This window comes from Medicago sativa, chromosome 3, assembly GCF_051527215.1.
Source record: "Medicago sativa cultivar Bolivia chromosome 3, Bolivia_mono, whole genome shotgun sequence".
Lineage (NCBI taxonomy): Eukaryota > Viridiplantae > Streptophyta > Magnoliopsida > Fabales > Fabaceae > Medicago > Medicago sativa.
In genome coordinates, this window is record NC_140751.1 from 12,311,488 (window position 1) to 12,338,600 (window position 27,113).

General features: G+C 32.4%; 1 protein-coding gene, 1 long non-coding RNA gene and 1 pseudogene across 3 annotated transcripts; 1 reads left to right on the top strand and 2 right to left on the bottom strand.

Moving 5' to 3' along the window:
- Positions 1-638: 638 nt before the first annotated feature.
- Positions 639-1,487, bottom strand: LOC146935788 (uncharacterized). Its single transcript, XR_015033103.1, has 2 exons — positions 1,415-1,487; positions 639-997 (listed from the first exon to the last, which is right to left on the bottom strand). It is a non-coding gene; the product is annotated as an uncharacterized LOC146935788 (long non-coding RNA).
- A 1,141-nt stretch (positions 1,488-2,628) lies between these two features.
- LOC146935789 (uncharacterized) lies at positions 2,629-5,693 on the bottom strand. The gene is made up of 5 exons (XM_085749099.1): positions 5,517-5,693; positions 4,144-4,215; positions 3,371-3,460; positions 3,134-3,176; positions 2,629-2,777 (listed from the first exon to the last, which is right to left on the bottom strand). The coding sequence occupies exons 1-5, from the start codon at positions 5,691-5,693 to the stop codon at positions 2,629-2,631; spliced, it is 531 nt and encodes a 176-aa protein (XP_085605225.1).
- Positions 5,694-15,235: 9,542 nt separating this feature from the next.
- Positions 15,236-21,748, top strand: LOC146935790 (putative disease resistance RPP13-like protein 1; annotated as a pseudogene). The gene is made up of 6 exons (XR_015030360.1): positions 15,236-19,025; positions 19,153-19,170; positions 19,731-19,877; positions 20,482-20,535; positions 20,736-20,846; positions 21,325-21,748. The product of XR_015030360.1 is annotated as a putative disease resistance RPP13-like protein 1 (transcript).
- The last annotated feature ends 5,365 nt before the right edge of the window (positions 21,749-27,113 follow it).

The window sequence follows — 27,113 nt, forward strand, 5'->3', positions numbered from 1 at the left end:
TTAATTATGCATTAATTAAGTAAATGATCTCTAAATATTTATAATTTTGTTTTTTTGTCTCTACGGAAAAAATTAATTGTTAGTCTCTGAAACATTTTCCTCTAGCATTTTTAAGGACCAAAAGTGCTAACGAAAAATATCACAACGACTAAAAATGATGATCAAAAATTTTATATGAACTAAAAATGCTCATGAAAATTGTTACAAGGATTGAAAAGTGCAATTATCTTTTGTAGGGACTAAAAATGAAATTCTGAATACTTATAGAAAAAAATAATTAGGACAAAAAAGCCTCTAATTTTAACGGAGGAACTGATGAGACTTTGATTGTAGGGACTAAAAATGAAATTCTGAATACTTATAGAAAAAAATAATTAGGCCAAAAAAGCCTCTAATTTTAACGGAGGAACTAATGAGACTCTGATTGGCCCAAAAAAAACTTTCAAGATTACTCCACCACCTCAATATGCATAAGTTTTAGAGTTTCACAATTGTTCACAACACAGGATGTCAAACGAGGGAGACCTCATTTTAAATCTTTCTTATGCACAAAACCTAAATATCTCATTGTTCTTTTAAATTTGAATATGATGAAGTAAAAAACAACTATATCAAAGACTTTAAATAATTCATTAATGTAACGATCTAACCATAAGTTGAACATCCATCAAAGGGTCAAAGCAAAAGAACCCCATAATCATTAATAATACATTTAAATTTATCAACACAACCGAGCAACATGTTTAAACTCAAAGTAATTATTACAATTTAATACATAAGACATTATTAAGTTGACTCAATTTTTCAAGTAGAAAGATAAATATGTCATAGAGTATTGGTGTTTCAAACCCAATAACAAGTACAATACATATCATTTTCTTGATAATGATGGCCCTACAATATCATCAATTCCTCCTCTACCTGCTTCTAAAGGAACTCGGTTCACCCCAACATTCTCATGTAACAACAGTACCAACCTCATAGTTTTTGGATCATCCTGAAATTGAAACAATATCTAGTATCAATAAATGTAAACAAACTAACAATTGAATTCTCTCTTTATAAAAGGCAATTGAAATTTCTCTAGATATGAAACTGAGTATTTAAGAGACTAAAATCCTATAGTTAGTATCCACTTTGAAAATACCATAAATGTGTCACAAAACTTACTAAAGAGGTATCTCTTCTTAAATACAAATCATTAAATTAGTTAATAATAAATCAATGGTCATCTTCACATATGTATGATACACACATTCAATAGGTTGTGTACCTAAAAGCCACCCTAATAGCATGTCTTGTAATATTTATTTTGTTGATAAATAGAAGATCTTATAATATTAAATTATATCATATTAGGTGTATCAAACAAATTCTGAATCAAATTTATATTTATACCACAAGAAGTACTTACACGAAAAAAATTGATGAGATTGGCATCTTTGAGCCTGTTTGGAAGATAAGTTGTTAATGCAACTCTAGCCCTGTTTTAAGATGAAAGAAGTTTGATCGGAACGTTTGAAACAAGAGAAAAGGCATATTCAACAATTCTTAAGATCATGGAACTTCTCAACCAACCTGCAATTTTGAGATAAACGAGAATAACATGAAATCAAAAGCCTCGACAAACGAGGTGAGGGTGGATTCTCAAGATCTTCCAACATCATGTTCAAAACTCGACATACTCCAAAAAAATTCTCTGTTGTAGCACAAACACGAGCCAAACCATCATCGTCTAATATAATTTTCAGAATTATAAATGTTGCAACCTGTGGAGATATACAACTTTCATTAGCAGGTATTGGTAACAAAAATGGATGGCAAAATACTCTATAATAATAAATTGGCAAAACAATAAGAATAGAGAAACTAACAATTTTTGTCAATTCATTGCCGTTTTGCATATTAGACAAACATAGTGAAATTATCTCACTTGAGAGATAGAAACCTATCACTTCTTTGGTGTTAACCTGTGAATATCAAATACCACAAAACGAAATAAATAAGCATGGTATACATGTAATAAAAAATCAAACATAAAGTGAATTTAAGCAATCGTTTAAAAAGAATAAATAGTTGTGACATTTTAGTTCCCTTCGTGATGTAGATGAACTAATCCTAACAAGTTGGGTTTGTAAGTCCCAAATACCTAATATCAATTTTCATATAATTAGTTGTGCAACTTAAATAGATGTAGTTGAAAACATAACAAGAGTATGATAAGATTGAAATTAAACAAAATATTTCACTACAATAATATCTAATTTTAGGGATAATACAAGTGACCGTTAAAACTTTTACCGACAATTAATTTATTATAACTGGTGAATCCAATGTTAGTAAAAGTTTTAAGGACAGTTATAAGGAATGTTGGTAAAAACATGTTTAATTACCGCTAAAAATAACTAGATATTTGCCATAAAGTTTTTTTTTTTTGGAAGAAAGATAATTGCCATAAAGTTTAGAGTAATCCTTAATTAGTTTATTGTGTGAATATAATCAATAAATAATTATACAACTTCAATTTAATGACATACATAATCCATTGCAAAATATATTTTCACATTGCAAGATTTTTGACATTATTTTTAGTAACTATACTCTCTGAAAAACTTATTAAATTTGTAGTCATGATGCATTAAAAAAACAAAAGTTAGAAGGATGGAAGACCTTCATCGAGCCACCAATGACTCCAAGACTAGCAACCCTCAAATTTTCAAAGGGTGTTAACTTGCTTGTCGTTTTAAGGAATGGATATAAATATAAAGGCATATTAGCTGCATATAATAAAAAAAAAAAGGTAAGTATAAATAATAAAAAGAGTAATACTTTTTCTTTTATAACTTTCCCATTTTTAACATAATGGCCTGCAAGTTATTGCAACCAAAAGCCGGTCAAAGAGAATCCAAATTCATTCCTCTTACCCAAAATATTTTTCACGTTATTATTACTCATATGAGATCAAACAAATCTCACCAAATAGTTATATATCTCCGTAGTATTTTCACAAAAGAACTATTACTCTAACATTAGTTCTATCATTGTCAGAATAAATATTGTCAACTTGTTACATGCAGCCTTGGATTGAAATTCAGAATAACATAATTAAGATTAATAACAAACTTAACATTACCATTGAGAAATGAGATCCTTGTATCAGGGTGAGATGCCACACACTATAAAAAAAAACATTAGAAAAGAGCGTTAGAAGAATTAGTTTCATATATATTTTTTTACATCAAGGAAAAAAGTATAATGTTTACATATGCATTCATTTTAACATGATTGATTTTCATGTATTTTGGGGTATAATCAAAGTTTCCATATGCTAAAATAATATTCAAAACTTGTAGCGACAAACTCGTCTCACCTGAAGTAATGCTAGAACATTGCACACTCGAGTTGATTGTGAGGGAGAGAGATTCGGTGGTGAAAGAGTAGGATATATTGAAATTATTTCCTGAAAAAAATAGCACAACTCAATAAGTGTATGAAAATCAATAAACATCTTTGTAAAATACTCTTGACCCTTAAACAATAAAAAATATATTCATAAGAGTTACATTAATGGTCATTTTACAATTGTTTGAGGAGATTTGAACTTCTTTCTTAGAGGTTTAAAAACTAAATTTTATCATTAAGCTAACATTCCCTCAAAAAAAAAAAAAAATATCATTGAGCTAACTTCTCTTGAAAAATTATTTTAAAAAATATCTAAATTGAATCATACCATCACCATATATTTTCTAAGTCTCCCTCGAAAAGTTGGAAACACATAAACATAAATCTGGTGAAAGATTTACATGGTAGATAAATGGATAGATAGATAGATAGATCGATCGATAGGTAGGGAGGGAGGAAGGGAGGGAGGAAGAGATTCAAAATCTAAAAATGGTGAAATAATGATTGTTCTGAAGGATTGTAATACGACAAAGGACAATGATTAAATTTTCACCCAATACCATTGTGTGTTTCATCAAATACATAATAACTATTTTTCATCCACAAGTAAGATACATGCACAATATTTTTTTTCATTAAATCTTGTTTAATTGTAACAGATAGTAAAGCTCTAAAAAAATATTACGAACAAAAGAAGATGTTTGCTATAGTTGCTGAAAGTAAAGGTCACATGTAACATACCTGTAAAAATACTGCAATAGTACCAACAGTATTCCATAATAAAGGTCCAAGTTCCTCAAATAACTTGGTGCTCTGAAATATAATAAATGCAACATAATGTATTGATTGTATGAGTTTCAGCAACATTAACGAATACTACCGAAATTTTAGTATAAAAGTTCCAAAATAAAACAAACATGATACATGTAATAATAAGCTATTATACTCAACTAATTAACTATGCTTCAAATTATATAAATTAATAATTTTTTTATATAAAAAATTTAATGAAAGTTTTGGTTTTTCTCACTGATATTCTAAACAATGAAGCTTCTTGATTCAACTTTAGAATCTAAACCAATTGTGATTAAGTCTGCTAAATGGATATAGTCTGACAATGCGGCATATCACAATTCAAATCTATCTTAAGAGAGGAGCACGTTTAGTTTAACGCTTGGCAACTTCTCCAAAAGTTGGATTACATGTGTGGGTTAAGTGAAAGATGTGAAAAATAGAATAAAAAATTGATAAATGGATTTCTAGGAACCTTTAAGAGCACACATAAATAATTTTGTTTGAGATCGATACGCTTGATGATAAAATCTTGTGACACTGATACATGTGTGCGATAGTAATCTTGATTATTTCAGTCAATCATCTCAACCATTAAAAAAAAATCACAATATCAAATTTCGGTGGATTAATTCATACAAAACTTTGCCTTCACTTTAAATGAGGCTATACAGTAAAATTTTTCAATGGTGTTCCGGTCCTTTGACCGAATACCAAGTTTTCAACAAAAAATGATTCAGATGCATTAAAATTGAAAAGGAAAAAAAAAATCAAATTATACATGAAAAATATTGATTATTTATAAAAAAAAAAAAAAAAAAACTAGTTAAAGTTTTCTCCCATGATACACTAAACAGTGAACCCTTTCAATAACCAAGCAATTAGGCTCAAGTGGTTAATGTGCTCCACCAAAGACAAATTATTCTGGAGAACTTGGGTTCAATTCTTGGGTGGAATAATTCTGAGCCAAATTTTATTTACCTCCCAGACGTACTCCAAATTATCAGGTCTCATTTCCCCTGAGAAGTGAAGCGTAAACACACAAAAAAAAAATTGAACCCTTTCAATTCAATTATAAAAAATATCACAACGGACAATTCAAAGATGTTATTAGGTCTAGCAAAAGGGTTCATTGTTATCACAACGGACAATTCAAAGATGTTATTAGGTCTAGCAAAAGGGTTCATTGTTGGTAGAGGAGCACATAGACAATTTAAATCACAGTATAAGAGTATCACAACGCCTCCAAGATTTGGATTACTTGTGAATCCCATGAGAGACGTTAAAAATGAACAAAAAATGAAAGATAGATATGTAAGAACCTTGGAGAGCACATAGAGAGCATTTTCTCTAAGATCCGGATTGCTGAGTTCAATAACAAGGCTTTGCATGTAAGCCATCCTATGATCAGTGGTGCTAGATTGGGTAGAATCACCAGGAAAAGCTATAAACGATGTATCGTTCTTTGTTGAGAGCGATTGAGGAGTAAAGTGTGCCATCGATCATGCAGGATGAGATTATAGGATAAGCATTCGATTTTATCACTTTGATTTTGGTTTTATGTGATGATGTTATTTGTTTTGGTTTGAATACTTTATAAAATATTTTTTTCCTATAAAAAAAATATATGAAAACTTCAAAAGATACATGAACCTTGACCAAAGTTAATTTATTTATTTTTTTGTTCTTTTTACATTTTAGGAAACATTTGACGTTTTTTATGGCGTAAAAAAATTAACTTGACTTTTTATTAATTTAAAATATATTTTAATTTTTAGGTTTAATAGGTCATTTGGTCCCCCAATTAATTTCCACTTTTCATTTTGGTTCCATAATTAATAAAATTCACGTTCGTCCCTCAATTATACGTCTGTCAGTTAAATTGGTCCCCTCCGTTAGTTTTTTAATGTCTAATATTTTTTATATGATTTTAACCGTTTAATTGTATGTCCATTGTATCTCTAGTGAACCATCAACACCTAATGTTTTTCACTTTTGATCATCTTCCCTCGTCTTCTTCCTCATATCTTCATCTGTTCAAAAGGTTCAGCCTTTTATAGAATTTTTTTTCCAAAACATATTACTGAAACTCAATTTTCCCCACTACAAAATCAAACACACAATAACTCATTTCTCAAGCACAATTTTTTCATCTTTCACGAACCTTCCTTCATTTGTTCCCTTCCACTTGGAAAAGTTAATACTCACATCTGATCACTTTCCCCAAACTCAGTTTCAAACCAGATTGTTTCTCGTACTCTATCACTGCAAATTTCACGATCTCAAATTCAAACCCTTGGATGTAACTGAAACTTAAATTCACAAAATTCAAACCCTCAGATTCACAAAATGTCAAAAGATTACTCCTCACTCTTTGAATCCATTCTCATCTTTCAATTTGAATCACCACCAACAACAAAAACCCTCAGAGGGAATCTGGAATTCGTGTAAAAAATTGGAACAAGGATCTGGAATTCGAGTGAAAATCAGAAGAATCTGGAATTCGCGTTTTGGGGAATCTGAATCTAAAAAATATGGAATCTGAAATTTGAATTCTTGTGAAAGGGTTTTGAGGAAGAGAGAGAAAAGAGAGAAGAAAACCTAAAACTAAATTAAGGAAAATGAATCTTAATGAATCTTGGTGTGTGTTGTTTTTGCTAAGCTTGGATAGAGAGAAAGAGACGAGTAGTGTGAGCCGAGAGAAGATAGAGAGATTGATATGAGCAGTGTGTGTTTTTTTTTCTCTCTTAACTAATAGTAATAAGTTTGTGTTGTTTGATGATGGGATTATGAAAAGTTGTGTAATGAATTTTTAGATGATTATAAATTTCAGTTTTTTTTTTTGGGTATGTTGATTAAGATCTATGAAGAATATGATGAATTTGATGAAGAAGAGGAAGGAAGAAGATGAAGAAAGGGAAAAATGATTAGTTGTTGATGGTTCACTGTATGATACAATAGACCTATGTGATCCAACGGTTCCTGTTTTGAAACACAGATCAAATGGTTAAAATTAAAAAATTAATAAGGTCTATGAGCCGAGAGAAAATAGAGAGATTGATATGAGCAATGTGTGTTGTTTTTTTTCACTCTTAACTAATAGTAATAAGTCTGTGTCGTTTGATGATGGGATGATGAAAAGTTGTGTAATGAATTTATAGATGATTATAAATATCAGTTTTTTTTTTTGGGTATGTTGATGAAAATGTATGAAGAATATGATGAATTTAATGAAGAAGAGGAATGAAGAAGATGAAGAAAGGGGAAAATGATTAGTTGTGGATGGATCACTGTATGATACAATAGACCTATGTGATCCAACGGTTCCTGTTTTGAAAAATAGATCAAATGGTTAAAATTAAAAAAATTAATAAAGTTTATGGTAGACCATGTACAATGTTGGTCCATCTTAAACCATTTGGGGTTAAAATTAACGGAACGAGACGAATTTGACTGACGGACGTATAATTGGGGGACCAAAACGTAAGTTTTATTAGTTATAAGACCAAAATGAAAACTGAAAATTAATTGGGTCACCAAATGACCTATTAAGCATAATTTTTAAACATGAACCACTTATATAAAGTTGAATATGCTTTTCTTTTCGATGAACTAAGAGAAAGGACGGACATCAAGGAAAAACTCAGACATTCCAACTAGGTTGACACCTCTGAGAGACCGCTATCCTATACCGCCTTACTCATAAATATTATTAAAAAAATGGAAAAGTATATACAAGAAGGGGAACCAAACCAAAATCCTTGAAAGGCCATAGGAAAGCGTGGAAAAGAAAAGAATCTGAGGGAAGCAAAAATTCGGCAAACCAAAATGGTCCCTAAGAAAAACATAACAATTAATAGAGGCCAAAGCATCAAACCAAACAGATCCCTGAAAAGTATGATCCATATTGTTGATCTTGTCGGCACAACCATTGCCTTCACGATAGATGTGCGAATATACAACCTGTAGGCCTATGCGAATGAGTTGTGCCACTGGTTTGAATGGCAGATATGGACGATAGCAGGATTCTTGAATGCCAAAATAGCACTGAATAATAACTCTCTAACCATAAACAGGGCCGACCCAACAGATTAAGAGGCCTAAAACAAAAAAAATTAATATGGCCTATAAAACTATTTTTTTAAGAGAATATTTATATAAAATCAATTTTGTGGAGACCAAAATTTGAATTCATGACCAAAAGTAATTGAGACCTTTTTGATAATCAGTTAAGCTATGCAAATGTCTGTAATTTATTTGTCATGTAATATGATTATAAACAAATTAATTATTTAGAGGCCTTTTTTTCACCCAAAATTTTGAGGCCTAAAGCCCTTGCTTGGGTTGCTTGGCCCTCAGATTGGCCCTGACCATAAATTCCACCAACCATGTTGAGTTGTATACTCCATAACCCAAATGTATCCGTAAATTTCCGATTCAAAAACAGTTAGGCTACCCAAATTGCAAGCAAATCATCCTAAACAAGTGCCCAAGTGATCTTAGAAAATGCCCCCACAAGAAGCATATATACTTACTAATGACTGAACAATCCGAATTAACCTTGACCCAATGCGTCGTAGGGGTCCAATGAGTTGTGATGATATTCTTGTACCTCCGATGATGGGGAGACACTGAGAAAGAATCGAGAAAAAAGAATCAGAGGTAAACAATTACGTATCGAATTGTTGCCGCTCATGGTCACTAAGTAATTAATTTAATCTATGCCACATGAGAAATAATATCGGAACACCATTGTAAAATGTTGTGCGCCATCAAAATAGTATGCAATGTGTGTTGGAATATTTTATTATATTATTATATTCCAATATCATTATGTGGGCAAATATCGTAATAATAATTATATTAGTTATTTATCACTTGTGGACCTTAGTTGATTTGTGATCAAATTAAGTAATAAGGCTATTAGATTTCTAATTGGTTAATTAATTAAATATTTAATTAGTTGATATGGACTCAATGAGTGGATGTCAGGATGACCCATTAACGGAATAATGGGAAACCCTAATGGCCATCCAATATAAAATAGGCTATGTTCCCCAATACACCGTCCACGGCAAACTCTCTCTTCTCCCCATCTGAAGAGAACTTGAGGCATAAAGGTACAGGTTGAGGAAGAACCAAACCAGTCGCTGCTAACGTTCTTGTTTGTTTCAGATCGATCACCTCTCTCTGTTTACTGTTGTCGTTGAGAGGACTGCCATGAAAGCTTATCAGGTATTCCTAATACCCTAATTCTCAATATCCTTGATAAATCAAACATGTCGTAGATCCGATCATAATCATGTTCAACGTTTTGTTTGCTTCCGCTATTGATTCATAATTGTTGAACATACTTTATGAAATTTGTTTTTATTAAGATCTAAATTTCCAATAAACATAGTCTTAATCATACATACGCGTATGGTTAAACCTATACATTCTTACTCGCTTACCACGGGTCTGTGATCTACCCGTTTAGCGGTAAACTACCTATATTGTCATGCTCATTCATAGTCAAGGGTTTAACTTATCTAATGACGGCTTAACTTCCTTGCATGGTCATTCTAATTCATGTGCGAAGAGAATACACTAAACACTTCGCGTCTTAACATACTTAGAACACATACATAGCATTCTAGTTCTCGACGAACTATGTCGAGGCTCTACATTCATTCCCTTCCTTAAAGATTTGCATTGCTACCCGACTTATATCATAACATTCTCTCGTTTGCCATGCTTTGCTAATATGCTAAATACTTGCTTCATTCTAAAGAAAACCTTTTAAAAGATTATAAATTAGGACCTTGGTTTGAGGGGTTTACTTTTCTAAAAACATCATAGAGAAAACCCGACACGAAGCTGCCCAAAAACTGCCTGGAACGAGCCAACAACACGTTTTGGTGCTGTCAGCTCGCCAAGGCGAGTTGGTGGCGAGCAGACCCCTGTGTTCTATGGTCTTGCTCGCCATGGCGAGTAATAGCTCGCCCGACGAGTTATGACAGTCCAGAACTTGTAAAAATAGCATTTTTGGCTCAAAAACCTCAAAACCAAGTGACCTAATGCATATTTGAACTTATTTGATCATAAAATACTTGTAAAACATTCATTTGGCAAGTATTTACATGTTTAGCAAGCATGGCATGAAAAAGGCAACTAATCATAAATCATAAAACCCTAGTTTTTCATGTTTTCCTTACAAAGATAAACACATAGTCCCAAAGGGTAGGAAAGCTATCTATAGAACTCACCTAATAAGTTTCTTGTGATTGCTCCAAGTTCCAAGCTCAGGCAACCAAACCCTAGCTCTTGATTCCAACTTCAATTCATTTTTCTCTTTGATTCTTAACCATGAAGAAACCATTTCACGCACAAGTTCAAGCTCTAAGCATCACCTTCACTCCACATCTTTCAAACCCTAACTTCTTGAAGGAGAGAAGAATTGAGGCTCAAGCATGAATCCAAGGTTAAAAGTTGCTTCTTGCACAAAAGTTCATCAAACTTCATGCTTGATTACCACATGAAAAGATTGTGAAAGTTTGAGGGAAGAAGATTGAGGAGAGGGGGCGATGGAGAAGAGAGAAGGAGGAGAAAACTCTTTCTCCAAAACCTAGAGAGAGAAAGGATAAGAGAAATGAGATATTTTTGGGCCAAAATACTTAAATACCCCTATTGCGTGAAATTACCATTATGCCCTTGCCTTAAGCGTGTTTATACGACACTGGTACTTAACTCGTGTTTGCCTATCATTTCGTAATAAACATTTCCATCATACTTATTTTCCTTAAACATTTGTCATCTGACTCGTTTGATTGATAATATTCCAATATTCGTCGAGTGGGATATTACACCCTCGTTTCATTTAATTTAGTATCATTTTTATGATTGTTTATTTTGTAAATTTTTTTTACTTATTTATTAAAAATAATGAGTGATATATTAAATACAAAGTATAAAGTATTAAATGAAGTTATGGAATTGTTGAAAGGAATATTTATAAAATTAAAATAAAATGCTATTATGCATGAATGTAAAGACTGTCTTCGTGAGCTTAGCTCAGTTCGTAAAGACAACACATAATATATGCAATCCGGAGTTCGAACCCCGGACACCAAAAAAAAAAGAAGGTAAAGACTTCAAAACATTAAACTTTAGTAAATTTTAATTTATAGTTGCATATAATTTTTTTTTAAATTGGTTATAAACACTTTTTTTTTCACACAAGGTAGTCTCTATCTCGCAAACTATATCCTCGCGAAATTTCATGAATGCAGTTCTACCATTTATTTTTAAAGATATTTTACCTTTCTAGACCCAAAAGCTTGTAATTTTCCTCCCATTAATCTAAAAAATACTCCTCGCTCTCAAATTGAAATCGAACTAGGAAACTCTCCGAAGGTTAACCAGTGACTTCAACATCTATGCTTTTTTTCTTTTATAACTAGGTGAACCACTTTCTTTAAATCTTAAGAAATTAATAAGTTCAATTGAGCGAACTATGAAGCATATGTCCAGTTTGCTATTAAGACCATCTCCAATAGGAGGGTCTTAACCATTTAAGACATAGGTACCCCCATTAGGGAGAATCTTTTCTAGGGTCTTATAAGATCCGGGGTCTTATTTTAGACCTCCACTTTTAAGCGGAACCCTCGCTATTTTAATATTAAAAAATTGAAATGTAATGATCCAAAGTTATTGATAGTTGATTAGTGGGTACCATTTAAGAAATTTTTGTGAGATGCTGGGTTGGAGGGATTGAGTTCTTATTAAGTATTATTATTAAAAAAATTATAAATGAGTGATGTGTACACGTGAGACCCATTTAAGAACCTAAAGATGAGTGTCTCCATTGTCGAGGCTCCAAGGAAGACAGACAGAAAAGGAATATGAAACGATGGCCCTGCCTTGAGGTGCAGGAAAAGACGTCTCTAATTTTAAGAATCTCGCCGACCTCGAAAACGACTCCAGCGACACTTAAACCGAGTTCCTTAACTTGCATTCCAAATATGAGATCGTCGACGTCCTCGGGAAATACACATGAGGTTGAGGGGCTTCTTGGCCGCTTGATCTTAGCATTAAAACATAAATGTTTCAGATTCTTGCTGTGGTTGATGGCAACAATAGAAGCTGCAATCATGGATTCGACACAAAGAAAATGCCATGGAAGTTGCAGACGAATGAGGATGAGGCTGGTTTGTGTTTTGTATTGGAGAATGTTTGTTTTCTTTGGAGATGTATAATGCTGCTGGAGAGAGCAACCGAAATCGTGGGATTGTCATTTAGCATTATCCTATGCAAAATTTAAGACATAAATTATTTTATAACACGATGCCAAGATTCAATGGTTACATGCACATTTCACAAAATATACATGTTAATGAAAGTCCAAGTTATCTAAAGTCTTAGAAGGATAACCATGATTCAATGGCTAAAGGTTTAAGTATACCAATTTTAACACCTAATGCAAAGGGATCCTCGACTCACCACACACACACACACCCGTCATCCATGTTCACAGTTTACTTACATTTTCCTATTTCGTAATAAAAATTATGTTCCAAACTCTTCACCATTCTCCTCATGGCTTTCATAGTCATCGTCCATCAACTATTGACAGAGTCTTCAAGGTAGACAGAAAACATCAACTTCAACCATAATCATATACTATTTATGGATTAAAGATATGATTACTTAGCCTTATTAATTTCATGGGTCATGTTAACTTGTGCTCTAACGGCATATGTTAAGGAACCTAAAATGAACAATTTTGCATTAGAAAACATGATAATGTAACTTTAAAGAAGTTGACTGCACAACTTTTAATACGTATAATTCTATAATAAGTTCCTTAACATATACCCTTGAAGGCACAAATTAACATTTGCCTAATTTCATAGTCTCTGGGCGAGGTCGAAAACAACTTGATGTACACTTATTTTTCAATTACATTATCGGAAATGCCCTCAATGTACCTCCAACATCATGCCAAGTATTGACTTGAAATGCAATCAATGTGAATTGAGGTGACTGACCGAGTAAAGGTGGCATTTAGCCTGGGAATGGACACTTTTTTCCCACCATGGGAAAGTTCCATTTCCCAGGACAGGTGGCGGTGTACCCGGTTTAGGAATAAAAAAATTAAAAATTAAAATAGTTTTTTAATCCTTTTTTTATTTTTTCAGTTTATCTCTTCCATTTACTAAAAACAAATACAGTACTATTATTTTCTCTCACTGTACTCCTTCCTCTGCATTTTCTCTCACTGTACTCCTTCTTCCTCTGCATAGAAACCCACAAAACTCATCATCCACCTCCATAACCATGGCATCCCGACGAGATTCCGAGCACCACCACCAACAACGATAGCACAAGTTGATTCCCTTCCAACATTCAATCTCCACCATCTTTAACACCATGCCATCTCTTGCAGCCAAAAAACTTCTTTTCTTTTGGATTCATTAATTTGCTGGACTTTCATGGTTACACAGCATTAACAAACACTTTTTAATTATCAGCGGTGGTCGGAGCATCACCATCGCCGCTGCCGCAAGGAGAAGGCGGAGCTTGACCTTGCTGAAATTTTGACTGATGCAGTCCGAGAGAAAAGAAAACATTTGCTTTTAATTCACGGGGTTGAATCCGGATTCAGAGTTGGGGTTTTCTAGATTCGACGTTGGATCCTTTCTTGGGTTGGTGTTTTTTTCCAGATTGTTTTGTTTTTTAGATTTGGATTTTGGGGTTTTGTTTTTCAAGGATGAATCTGGAGTTATTTGTTGTTGATGCAAAAAAAGAGTGTGGTTGATTGATATGTGGCAAAAGAGATATGAATTTAGGGAGAAGAAAAGAATCAAATATGAAGAGGTTTGTTATCAAAAATCTGAAGAGGTTTGATGAAGGAGATGAGGACGAATAATAGTTTTTTTTTTTTTTAAGGAATGACAATGAATGAGTTTTGATAAAAAAATAAATAAATAAAACAAACAAATGCTAAATTATTATTTAATTAATTGGTGGGGCCGGAATTATTTTTATACAATGACCAACAATAAGTTGCAACAATTACCACTTCTTCCATCTCAGCCATCCAATTAAAATACTATTAAATCTATGGCTGTAAATGACACTTTCCCATCATGGGAAAAAAGAGTTTATTCCCATACTAAACGTCACCCCGAGTAAACTCCCCCTATAAGAATGACAGTCACCCTGAAAATTCAAGTAATTGTTATGAGGTGAAGGCAAATATTCTCTGCTGCTATGTCAGAGAAAGCAAACAACAAGGAGAGAGAAAAGATGAAAGGAAAAGAAAATCCATGTGAAGTTCATGGTGGACTCCATATAAAACAAAGGAAGGGAAATGTTGGTTAAGGAATTATAAAAAGAAATATTGTATTGGAAACTGTGTATTCTACTTTTTGAAAGTTAAAAAAGTGTTTTTTTCAATGCAAAATTTGACTTTTATTTCTACTTTTAGTTCCTTAACTAGTGCCCCGGAGGCACTGGTTAACAAGACCCTAAAACAAATTAGTGTCTTGCTAACAAGTGCCCTAAGGGCATTGTTTAAGGAACCCAAAAAAAAGAAACTATGTCTTGAAAATACAAGTCAAACACTTTTTAAAGTCATAACCGTATAATTTCCAATGCAAAAATTGCTACTTTTAGATGCTTAAACAATGCCCTTAGGGCACTTGTTAGCATTTTTCAACAAATTAAGAACTTAAATGCATTGTAGTGAAAATGAGAGAGTCTTCTTAAATCCTATATTATAATTATTGGCCAACAAAAATTAACTTGAGAACATCAACATTGTTCTAGCATCGAAATGCTCTAAGAGACCAAATAACCATTTACTCATTGTCCAAAAACACTCCCTCTTTGTCATAATTATTTATTATTTTTAGTTGAATGCTTTTGAGATGTCAAATTTTGATTGGATGTGTTCAAATACCAATTTTTTGCTCAAGAATTACTCCTTGTTATGATTACTCTGACTTTTAGGTGATGAAGTATTGACCACTAGTTCAATAGCCAACAAACTTTTCTTATCCACCGCGTTTTCTTCTTTTACATAAAATCAATAGTAGCAGAGTTTTGTTGCATACACACTTTCATTTTGTTGTGATTTCTTCTCTTGTTCTTGCAAACAAAGCATGGAGGCTATCATGGGAGAAACACTCTTCTCAACTTCTGTGGAGGTGTTGTTAGAAAAGCTTGTTTCTAGTGAGTTCGTAGACAACTTCCAGAGCACCAAGCTTGATGTTTCAATCTTGAAAAAGCTGAAGACAACATTGATGAGGCTGGATATGTTGCGAGATGCTGTCTTTGAAGCTGATGATTTGTTTGACCAAATAAATTTGTTTCAGTATCAAAACCAAACTGCTACTGCTCAGGTTCTCAAAAATATTTCTTCTCTTTTCAAACAGTTTAACGGAGTCATTAATTCTAAAATGCAAAAAATAATTCAAAAATTAGAAGGCTTGAGTTCAGGAGAGCAACTAGGTGAATTAAGTGTTTCCAATGAAACTCCAACAACTTCTGCTGTGTTTGATGAACCTTGTATTTATGGAAGAGACAATGATATAAACAAACTTAAACATCTTTTGTTGTCTAGTGAAGGTGATGATTGTAAAATAAGAGTTATTTCCATAGTTGGTATGGCAGGGATTGGTAAAACAACCCTTGCTAAACTCCTTTACAATGATCCCCAAGTTAAGGATAAATTTGGAGTGAGAGGGTGGGCACATGTCTCCAAAACAATTGATATTTCCAGGATTTTGGAATCCATTCTTGAATCTATTACTTCACAAATAATCTGGACTCATAATCTGGATGTTCGACCTCTTGAATCTTTCAATACAAAAAGAAAGGATGACACCAGTGGCGACTGGAGACTTTTATTAGCGACATTGCAACAAATTTTAAGCACAACAAAATTTTTGCTAGTTCTGGATGATGTGTGGGACTCTTTCGAGTGGATATATATGATGGACATCTTGAATGTTGGGAAAACAGGAAGTAGGATCATCATCACAACACGGGATGAAAGAGTTACATTATCCATGCAAACCTTTCTATCTATTCACTATTTGAGACCTCTTGAAAGTGAAGATTGTTGGTCTTTAGTTGCCAAATATGCATTTGGAGCATGTAACGACCAACAACGATCCGATCTAGAAGAAATCGGTAGGGAAATTGCAAAAAAGTGTGATGGATTACCATTAGCTGCAGTAGAATTTGGGGCACTTCTTTACGGAAAATTATCCACAGATGAATGGTATAATGTGCTAGAAAGTAACATTTGGGAACCGATTAATCACGAGGTGCACGCTGCTCTTGAATCGAGCTACCATTATCTTCCGGATCCTTTAAAACAATGCTTTGCATATTGCTCCATTTTTCCAAAGAAGTCCATCTTAGACAAAAAAATGGTAGTTCACTTGTGGATTGCGGAAGGCTTAGTAGATCGGTACATAGGTCAGGAAAGTTGCGAAGCATACTTTGATGCTCTAGTGTCAAGGTCATTGATACAACGACGATATATTGGTGATGATGAAGCAAACTTTGAAATGCATAACCTCATCCACGATTTAGCTACAATGGTTTCACCTCCATATTGTATCAGGTTGGACGAACATAACCTACATAAAGAGGTACATAATTTGTCATACACTAGAGGGATATATGACTCATTTAGTAAATTTGATAAATTGTACGGAGTAAATGGTCTACGATCCTTTCTAGCATTACCACTACAAGAACGATTGCCTCGCTCTTTGCTATCGAACAAGGTAGTATTTGACTTGTTGCCAACAATGAAACAATTACAGGTGTTGTCATTGTCAAACTACAAGAGTATCACAGCGGTTCCCAACTCTATTGGAAAATTGTTATACCTGCAGTACTTAAATCTTTCCCACACTGAGATTGAAAGGTTGCCTTCTCAAACATGCAAGCTTTACAATCTGCAGTTCTTGTTACTGGCAGGCTGTAGAAGGCTCATTGAATTGCCGGAGGACATGGGGAAATTGGTTTATCTCCGTCACCTTGACGTTAGTGACACTGCATTGAGGGAGATGCCCGTACAAATAGCCAAACTAGAAAATCTCCATACTTTGTCCGACTTTGTTGTCAGCAAGCATAATGATGGATTGAAGCTAGCGGAGCTGGGAAAATTTCTCCACCTACATGGAAAACTTTCCATCTCAGAGCTACAAAATGTTAATGACCCCTTTGAAGCAGATCAAGCCAATATGAAGATGAAAAAAGGAATCGATGAGTTAGCTTTAGAATGGGGTTGTGGTGGTACTTTTCCAGATTCACAAATTAAAAGCGATGTGCTTGAACATTTGCAACCCTCAACAAATTTGAAAAGTCTTACCATCAAAGGTTGTGGTGGAATCAGCTTTCCAAGTTGGTTGGGTGATTTTTCATTTAGCAACATGCTCTATGTAAGGATCTCGAATTGTAATGATTGTTTATGGCTTCCACCCCTTGGACAATTGGTTAATCTGAAAGAACTCATTATTGAAGAGATGCAATCAGTACATACAATTGGAACCGAGTTCTGTGGAAGTGATAGATCTCCTTCATTTCAACCATTTCCCTCCTTGGAGACTCTACACTTCGTGGATATGCCAGAGTGGGAGGAGTGGAGAATGATTGGGGGTGGGGCTATAATTTTTCCGAAACTAAAAAGTCTGTTACTAAGTAAGTGCCCGAAACTAAGAGGAGACATACCTGACAAACTTCCTTCCTTAACTGAACTTGAGTTAATAGGATGTCCTCTACTGGTGAATTCAAGACATTCAGATCCTAATATCAATTTCATAGGTATATTCCTGTTGTCAAATGTATTCAGCCAATTGATGCTCTCTCTCAATTCTCTTCGACAGTTGACCATAGACGGCTTTCCATCATTAACGTCTTTCCCAACAGACGGTCTACCAAAAACCTTGAAATTTCTCAAAATCTGTAATTGTGAGAATTTGGAATTCCTTACTCATGAATACTTGCACAATTACACGTCGCTCGAGGAACTGAAAATATCATATAGTTGTAATTCAATGATATCATTTACCTTGGGTGGTCTCCCTGTCCTCAAGAATCTGTTTATTGAGGGTTGTAAGAATCTGAAATCAATTTCAATTGCAGAAGACGCATTGCAAAAGAGCCTCTCACTTCTTAGAAGCATCAAAATATGGGATTGTAATGAATTGGAATCATTTCCCACAGGTGGATTGCCCACTCCAAACCTTATTTACATTGCAGTGTGGAAGTGTGAGAAGCTTCGTTCACTACCTGAAGCAATGAACATTCTAACAGGCCTTCAAGAAATGGAAATTGATGATCTACCAAATCTTCAATCTTTTGTCATAGATGATTTGCCTAGCAGTTTACAGGAACTGACTGTTGGTTCTGTTGGAGGGATCATGTGGAATACTGAGCCAACTTGGGAACATCTCACTTGTCCTTCAATGTTGCGAAACGCTGATGGGGCCATTGCTACCTGAATCGCTCGAAACATTATGCATCTGTGGTCTTAATGATGAAAGAATTGATGGAAAGTGGTTTCAACATCTCACCTCTCTCCAAAACCTTGAGATTATTAACGCTCGCAAACTCAAGTCGTTACCAAAAACAGGACTGCCTTCCTCTCTTTCAGTACTAAATATGACTCGGTGTCCATTACTGAAAGCAAATTTGCGAAGGAAGCGAGGGAAAGAGTGGCGTAAGATTGCTTATATTCCCTCCATAATTATCGATGATGAATTGGTCACATGAGTTTGTCACATACTTCTCTTTCAGTACTAAATATGACTTGCTTTCCATTGCTGGTGAGTCTCTAAGATATTTCTTTGTTGTTTCTTTCTTATTATGTCACCATCAATCAAATTGTTAATTACAATAGTAACATCAAAGTACTATATTATACATTGACAATAACTCTCTTTTTTATCATAGAAATATATTCTGTGTCACGCCCAAGGTTATCAAAATCGGGACTTTACTTTAAGTCGAAAGGGAATAGCAAAATCGGGACTCGTAAAATCGCAATCAAAATCGAAGGATTTTACTCAAGGACTTTTGTAGAATCGATGTAGGATAGCAAAGTCGGGACTCGTAAAATCGCAATCAAAATCGAGGATTCTACCAAAACAAAAATAATGTTAAATATATGTTATAAATTGCATATGGTCATAAATGTCCAAAGTTCAAAGTCCACAAAATACATATACATAAATGTTGGAGAAGTGAAGGAATGAAAATTTTTGGCCTTTCGGGTATTTATAGAATAGGTCATGGATTCAAATCGGGTCAATTTACGAACCAGGTCAAAAATTGACCCTTATCAAAAAAATGAACAAAATCCTTCAAAATCCATCAAAATCCTGCGATTTTGAATGGATTTCACGATTTTGTGCGATTTTGATAGGATTTTGCCTGTTTTTGGGACTTCGCTATGGATTTGGGTCGTTGAAGCTACGCAAAGTCGCAAAAACCAGGATTTTGAGACTTAAGTCGGGTTTTTGATAACAATGGTCACGCCTGCTTTTGCCCAATCTTGCTGTTGTGAGAAGCCAAATTCGTGTGTACAGCCTTTTCCCAAGTCCAGTAAATGTTTTACTAATCAGGAACAAATGAAACGAATGAAAAGGAAAAACAACAACTGACCACAAATATGTTAGGTAATCTTTTTGTCTATATAAGTTCATACATATTTTAATGAATTTGTTTTAATGATTTGATTTTTAATTTTTATCAAACTCTTGTAACATGGTTTAAATTCTTCTTTAAACTATTAGTCTTATAAACATCATATATGCATTTCCTTATAAGGTAATTAGCCTTCTAACCCACTTGGGTTGGCTTGGGATCTTGGAGTGTATTTCTCTCAAGGTCTCAGGTTCGATTCTCCTCGATGCCAATTCTGGTGGGCGAGTTTGGCTTCTTCAAAAAAAGGTGATTAGCCTTCTACCCTTTGTTCTCATGCAAAGGTGATTAGCCTTCTACCCTTTGTTCTCATGCATGATAGATAAAGTTGTAGCTTCTTTTCTATCAACCTTTTAATTTTCCTCAAGAGTTTTTAAAATCTTACAATTTAGGATAGCCTAGACTATGCTTTATTTATTTATTTATTTATTTCCCAGTTGGGATTATGATGCCTAAGGAAGTTATGTGATCCTAAATTATGTTTTGACTTTCAAGACTGTATGTTCTGTTGCTTACCAGTTCATCTATCAGATTTGGTGACTTACTCTTTGTTTTTTAATTATTTTATCCTGTTTGCAGATTTACCAATGGCTTTGAGTGTGATTGATGGATTGCGCCAAGATTGTAGCAGAGGTATCTCTTCTTCGATTGGATTTAACATTGTTCCTTTTACTACGTGCATGGTCCAGTGCTCATCTTTCTTTCTTAATATAGCAAAAAATAATGTTACATTGCCATTTTAAAGCCAAAATGATGACTATAGAGCCTCTAGAGAAAGTAACAGATGTGGTTCATGAAGTGATTGATAAAACAGTTCAATTTCAATCTCACAGTCTTGGTGTTTTGCTGAGCTAGTGAATGGAGACTTATTTTATTCCTTACGAATCCATGCTTGTCTGAGACTCTGAGTCCTTTCTGCAAGGAACTTGTTTTGAAGCCTGGAGGTACCATTCTTCCCTTCCGTACACTAAACAGTTCATTAAGTTTTACATGTTGTTGTTCATGATTTTTCGTATGCATTAGTCTGAGAACTGATGTTCAGATCCTTTCAAAATTCTTGATATGACTAGTAGCCATTTAGTGAATCATTGTAGAGAATATGAGAAGGGATGCATGTAGAAAATTAAACATTTTTTATGGAATCTTCATGTGGTTGGACTCTTCTGGTTGGAGCCCTATGGACCGTCAAAATTATTTTAGTGGTTTTGCATATGCAAAATTACTTATTCCTGTTCCGATTTATGCAGTTGACTAGGCTTGACATATTGTACTTTTTCTTGTTGGTAGTTTAGTTAAGCTTTTATAACGTAATATGTTTTATTTGCCTCTAATCCTGTACATGTTAATTCATTGTAGTCTCTTAGAAAACACTGACCAATTCCAATAATCTTGACACAATATCTGTATTTATTTTTATGTTAGGTTTGTATTCGCTCAACTGAAGGTAGATTTGTCCAATGGTTTTCGCCACAAATCTTAACGGTGTTCAGAAAATATCCAGGCCTTCATGGAGAGATCCTTGACACTTTACAGTAGCCAAGGACCCTTCATCCTTTATTTAACACATTTAGAGAAAGAGCATCAAAACCATGAAAGAGCAGAGAGCCATCCAAGCAAGAGTTTAGTTGAGTATAGCAGCCATCTATCCAGTTCTGTTACAGACAATGCAGAACCATTTTTCAAAAATACATTGAAGTTTGAATCCTTTTCTTGAACCGTAAAGATAATATGAGTTTAATTAATACCAATATATAACTATGAAATCCTGGCCAAGTTGCTCAAAATCAGGATGAAAAATGGCCTGCATATGTGTGTTTATTAATATAGCTCCATTTTTATGAGAAAACTGTTGGATTAATTATTTAATTAATCAATTATGGATTGACAATAATCAATTATTATAAGTCGGTGTCATAATATAAATTATGGTCTATTGTGTTAAGCACTAATTATATGATGAATTTGAGTGATTGGGCTTTTGTAACTAAATGGACCGTGATGGGTTGGACCATTTAGATAAGCCCAATGAGAGGTCCCTGCCCTCAGCCGTTTAGCTATTTAAACGTCATCCCATTAGACGGTTAATTATTCTGAATGTCATGGTGAAAACCTAGAGCTAGACGGAATGAGGGTAGTTACCCTCTCATAGTTGTCAGCGTTGTCTACGGTTATCCTCATCAACCTAATTCAAAGGTACACAATCTCTTGTTCTTTCTTTGTTATTGATGATATGCTATAATTTGTATCTATTGATCCATGACTAAGCACTAAAACTTTCATCAATTGGTATCAGAGCCGATAGATACATTTTATGGCTATTTTGTTATCAAATTGTATATTGAATATTGATCATTCTTGCTGTGTGATTACGTGAATCATTTTTGTTATCGATTGATGATTCTTTGTCATTGATAAGATTTGGTTCACGATCAATATATATACACATATCAAATTCTTGTGTGAAATATTCCTTTTTTGTTTTGATTTGCTACGAACCCAAAAAAAAAATAAAAAATTCAATCTGAATTTCTCTGGAATGCGATATGTTCTAGTATTATTCTATGAGAAATAAATTTCTTAATTTAAAAATAACCCATATCTTCGACATTGAATTTATCTCTAATTGATTGATGATTATCTAAATTCTTAAATTCTTAAAGGTTTTGAATCGTCATATTTTATCGCATAGACCGTAATATTGAATAGGATTGTCGACGACCCGTTTTCTGTAATACGGGTAAAGAAGACCCATTATAAATTTATTCATGATATCATAATTTGATTGAGGGCTTTTGTCAATCGATATATCACAGTTGAAACTGTCAAAATATTGCTTCTTTACATGGCCGGAATCAACATACCAAACCGGGTCCGTTTTCGGATCTTTTAACCCGTTTATGATTTCCGGGTGAAAAAAAAAAAAAAAAACTGATGTTATTTGTCTTTCTTCTCTTTCTGCATTGCTGTTTTAATGCCAAATAATTTGTTTTATGTATCGTCATTTTGGCATAGTATTTTGGAATGTTTGACAGGATATTTTATATGTTATTATTTGGGGGATAATTAAATTTTATTCTCACTTTTTTTTGTGTGTGAAAATTATATGAATATTCCTTACTCTTGTTTGATATTTATGAGAAATCTCAGTCTCAAACTTGAGATTGATGTATCAACGAGGAATTTTACATCCCCAAATTAATTAGTAAATATTATATTATTTTGGGATAAAAATATAACTTTTTCTTCCACCCAAAATATTCGTAAGAAGATTTGATTTTTTTTTTTTTTTGTACTCATAAAAATTGGGATTTAAATTAGTTTATGAGATCTCTAAATATTTGATGTATACTAATATGAGAATCATATGTTCTTTTAAATCATCCATTCTTTAGATTTGAGTATAAAATATAACACTTATGTAAATTATTCTTTTAAAGTGTTAGTATTGTGAAGAATCTTTAGACTCAGTCTTATATTCTTGTCTCAAATATCTTGTATAAACTAATATATTTTGAGAATTGTTGATATTGTATTTTTTGATGCATGGATTTCAAAATTTTGTCAAATCTTGTAAGGATCATATATCAATTAAATTGAGAACAATTTATTTCAAATCATGTATTCTCAATATTTGAGCTTAAGCTGTTTTGAAAATTCTCTCTTATATTAGTAACACTAACTATCTAATCAATTAAAATGTTACTATTGTGAATTTATAGAAGGCTCAATTTTATTAATTTTAATGCCAAATATAATTAATCTAAATTTTATGATTTTAAATATTCTTGGCATTATAAATATTCTACTATAAGATATTCTTTAATTCATATTGTCTTAGCATAGAGATCCAAAGTTTACTATTTGATCATTCTTTTGACGACATGTTTAAACTAAGACAATTGTCTTTGATTTTTGTCACAAATTGTTTTGAAGGGTCTTCATAATATTTTGTTTTCAAAATGAGTATAGTGAGTTGTATATATATGTCATTTATATTAATTGAATCTAAAATTGGCATATTTCTCTTTGATATACATTATGTTTTCTGCTATACTCTCTAATCTAGACCCGTAATTTATTACTCTAAATTTTGTGATAAATACTATTAGTGTGTCTTGTCGCAATTAAGTATTTGGATCACAATTATGTTAAACTGTATTTTTGTATATAGTAAATAATGCATTATTGCATTTTTTATGCTAAAATTATAATGATGAATTAAAATTTGTAAACCTCTTTGTTGTTTATCTGTTAACTATTATCAAAACAACTTATTAAGAATGGAGGCAATTTTTGAAATATGTATCATCCTTACATCTGAATTCTTATATAAATCATATTGATTTATAATTAGAGTCTCACATATGCTTATTTATAATTGCTTATTCTCTATTGATGAATATTTTTGAGATGACTATATTATAAGATATTCTCGTTAAGTCATCAAAATTCAGTGGCTCTAAGTATAAGGATGAATGTCACACTCTGCGAGGTAAGTTGTTATTTAATTATTTTATCCTCTTGTGACTTATTGCTTATTATTGCACATATGAAGAAATTTAGTTCTTCTTCTCTTTTGTTGTGCAATTATGATATCCTATATAGAAGTGAAATCCTTTTTCAGAATATTCTAAACAGAACTCTGTTGTTATATACTATTTTCTTACTATAATGCTCCATTTTGTATTTGTGTTTTTTCTAATTTATAGTGGGAGTATTGAAAAATTTTATTCTAAGAGTTCTTTTCTGGATAAATTAGAAAACTATTTGACACACTTCTATTCCAAATAACAACTTTTCTTATTATACTACTTCATATAAAAGAAATTCTAAAGTCATATTTATGATGTGCTAATTTAAAATATTGTTAAGCACATTTTTCTATCATTTGAATATGACCGAAGTTGAGTAAATTTAAGTATAATTGTTTATGCATGATATTATTGTATCATATTCTCTTAAGCATAAACATTATTTATTTGTATAATTGTAATCTCACCTATCGTGGGTACAATTATGCAAATTTTGTTAAATAGATTAGTATTATATTGGTAACAGTCATACCCTATCGGTGTGTTGTTATTAATATAATTGTTATTATTCAATGTACCTAAAATGTTTATACTTATGTCAATTATAATTAGAATACTCTATCAATGTTTAAATTTTGTAAGACATAAAGAATGGTACATTGTGATGATATAGTTCTTACTTATTATCGTTAAGATCCTTGAATGAGATTAATATAAGTAAGTTACTTTGTTAAAAGACATGTAGAAAATTGTATAAATTTTGCAATCCAATATTATTACATTTTGAATTAAATTTCTACCTAAATGTGTTTTTTTATATATATATAAATATATCGGATTGCTACTATCCCTTTGTTATGTGAGTGACGAACATACCCTATCGGTGTGACGTTACTTAACATATCATTTTGTGATAGAGAAATAGTTGAATATTTTATTTAAAATATCTTTCAAACCTTTTTAATTCAACTATCATTGTCTATTCTCTATCAAGTGGGAGAATCATTGCTATGTATTCTGTAACGTGATGGACATACCCTATCGGTATGACATTACTTAACATAAGTGAGAAAAATTCTACATGTCAACTAACTATATCTCATAAACAAATATATTTATTTGTTTTCATATTTTAGATATGAAATAGAGACTTATATTGAGGATATTAATTATGTTATTGCTATTCTTTAATACTTATGGAAGCTTATGACTATTTTCTCTTATATCCTCAATAATAATAAAATATAAGTCTTGTGTATTTCCGCTGCTTGTAACCTAATTGTTTCTCAAATTTGTGTAAGTATAATTGTAGCGTTTGAGTTTTGAGTGAGTTATTAAAATTGTGAACAAAGTCTTATATCCTATTTTTAGAGACTCATCTCACTCATATGATGATAAATTTTTATATAATCATCATACTCTGTCATATAATTTGTGTAAGTATAATTGTAGCGTTTGAGTTTTGAGTGAGTTATTAAAATTGTGAACAAAGTCTTATATCCTATTTTTAGAGACTCATCTCACTCATATGATGATAAATTTTTATATAATCATCATACTCTGTCATATAACGGTTACTATGTTTATAAAATTCTGTGGAATTTTAATTGTGAAAAGGAGATCTTGTGTTATAAAATTCTTAAATGAAAATTTACGTTCTCCTTAATTGTAAATGCAGAATATGTGGTTAACTATGAAACCCAATTCTTGATGATATCTGCCATTGATAAAATATGTATTTAAGGGATTTCATATTATCTTTGAGTTACCACTTGTGTTAATAATTCTGCTATGCTCATGTGCAAAATATGTGGTTGAGTTCATGAAACTCTATTGGCTAAAATTATATAACCACTTATGTTGATGATCTTGCACTAGTAATTGAGTATCCCACTGTTGAATATTACATTATTATAATATTTTGTATCAGTGATCACTAATGAGAATTCCACTTACTCTTGTTTATATATATGTGGGATCAGTGGGAGTGTGTACACAATATTATATATTATGAGCTCAAATGAGAAATCTCACTCTTGTTTATATATATATGTGAGATCAAGAGAAATGTGTACACAATATTATTGTCGTTATCGCCATATACTCTTGTGCACACTATAAAATATGGCATAGCTTAAGAGACTTTAAACTTTAGTCTCATTCTATTATATTGAGATATATGTTAAAATTCTATCGATCTCAATGAGCATCATAATTGGATGCTTAAGTCAATTTTGTTGGAATATGCACAATAATTTCTTGGCATGCAAATATACATTGTGCTTCTGTTTTACCAACATTCCACATTTTATGAGGTCATAAATAGTAAGTACAATGTATAATATCAATACTCCTATCGAGTATGATATTGTGTTTTTGTGGTACTTATAATTTGAGATAATCATAAATGTTCTTTTGTTATTGACATTCTAGTGGCCACATTAATCCACATTTTTTTTTTAAACTAAGTGTCTATGTTAATCCAATTTGGGGATTATTGAATTTCCTATTTTGCTTTTATGGATTTTCATAGTCACGTTTTTTTTTTTATAAAACTTGGATTAATTGAATGTCGTTGAACATTTATTGATTTTGACTATATGTAATTACACTCTCTTAATAGGCTATCCCTATAAGTAATTACTATTCGTGTACCTATGTGGATATATGACTTCCGTA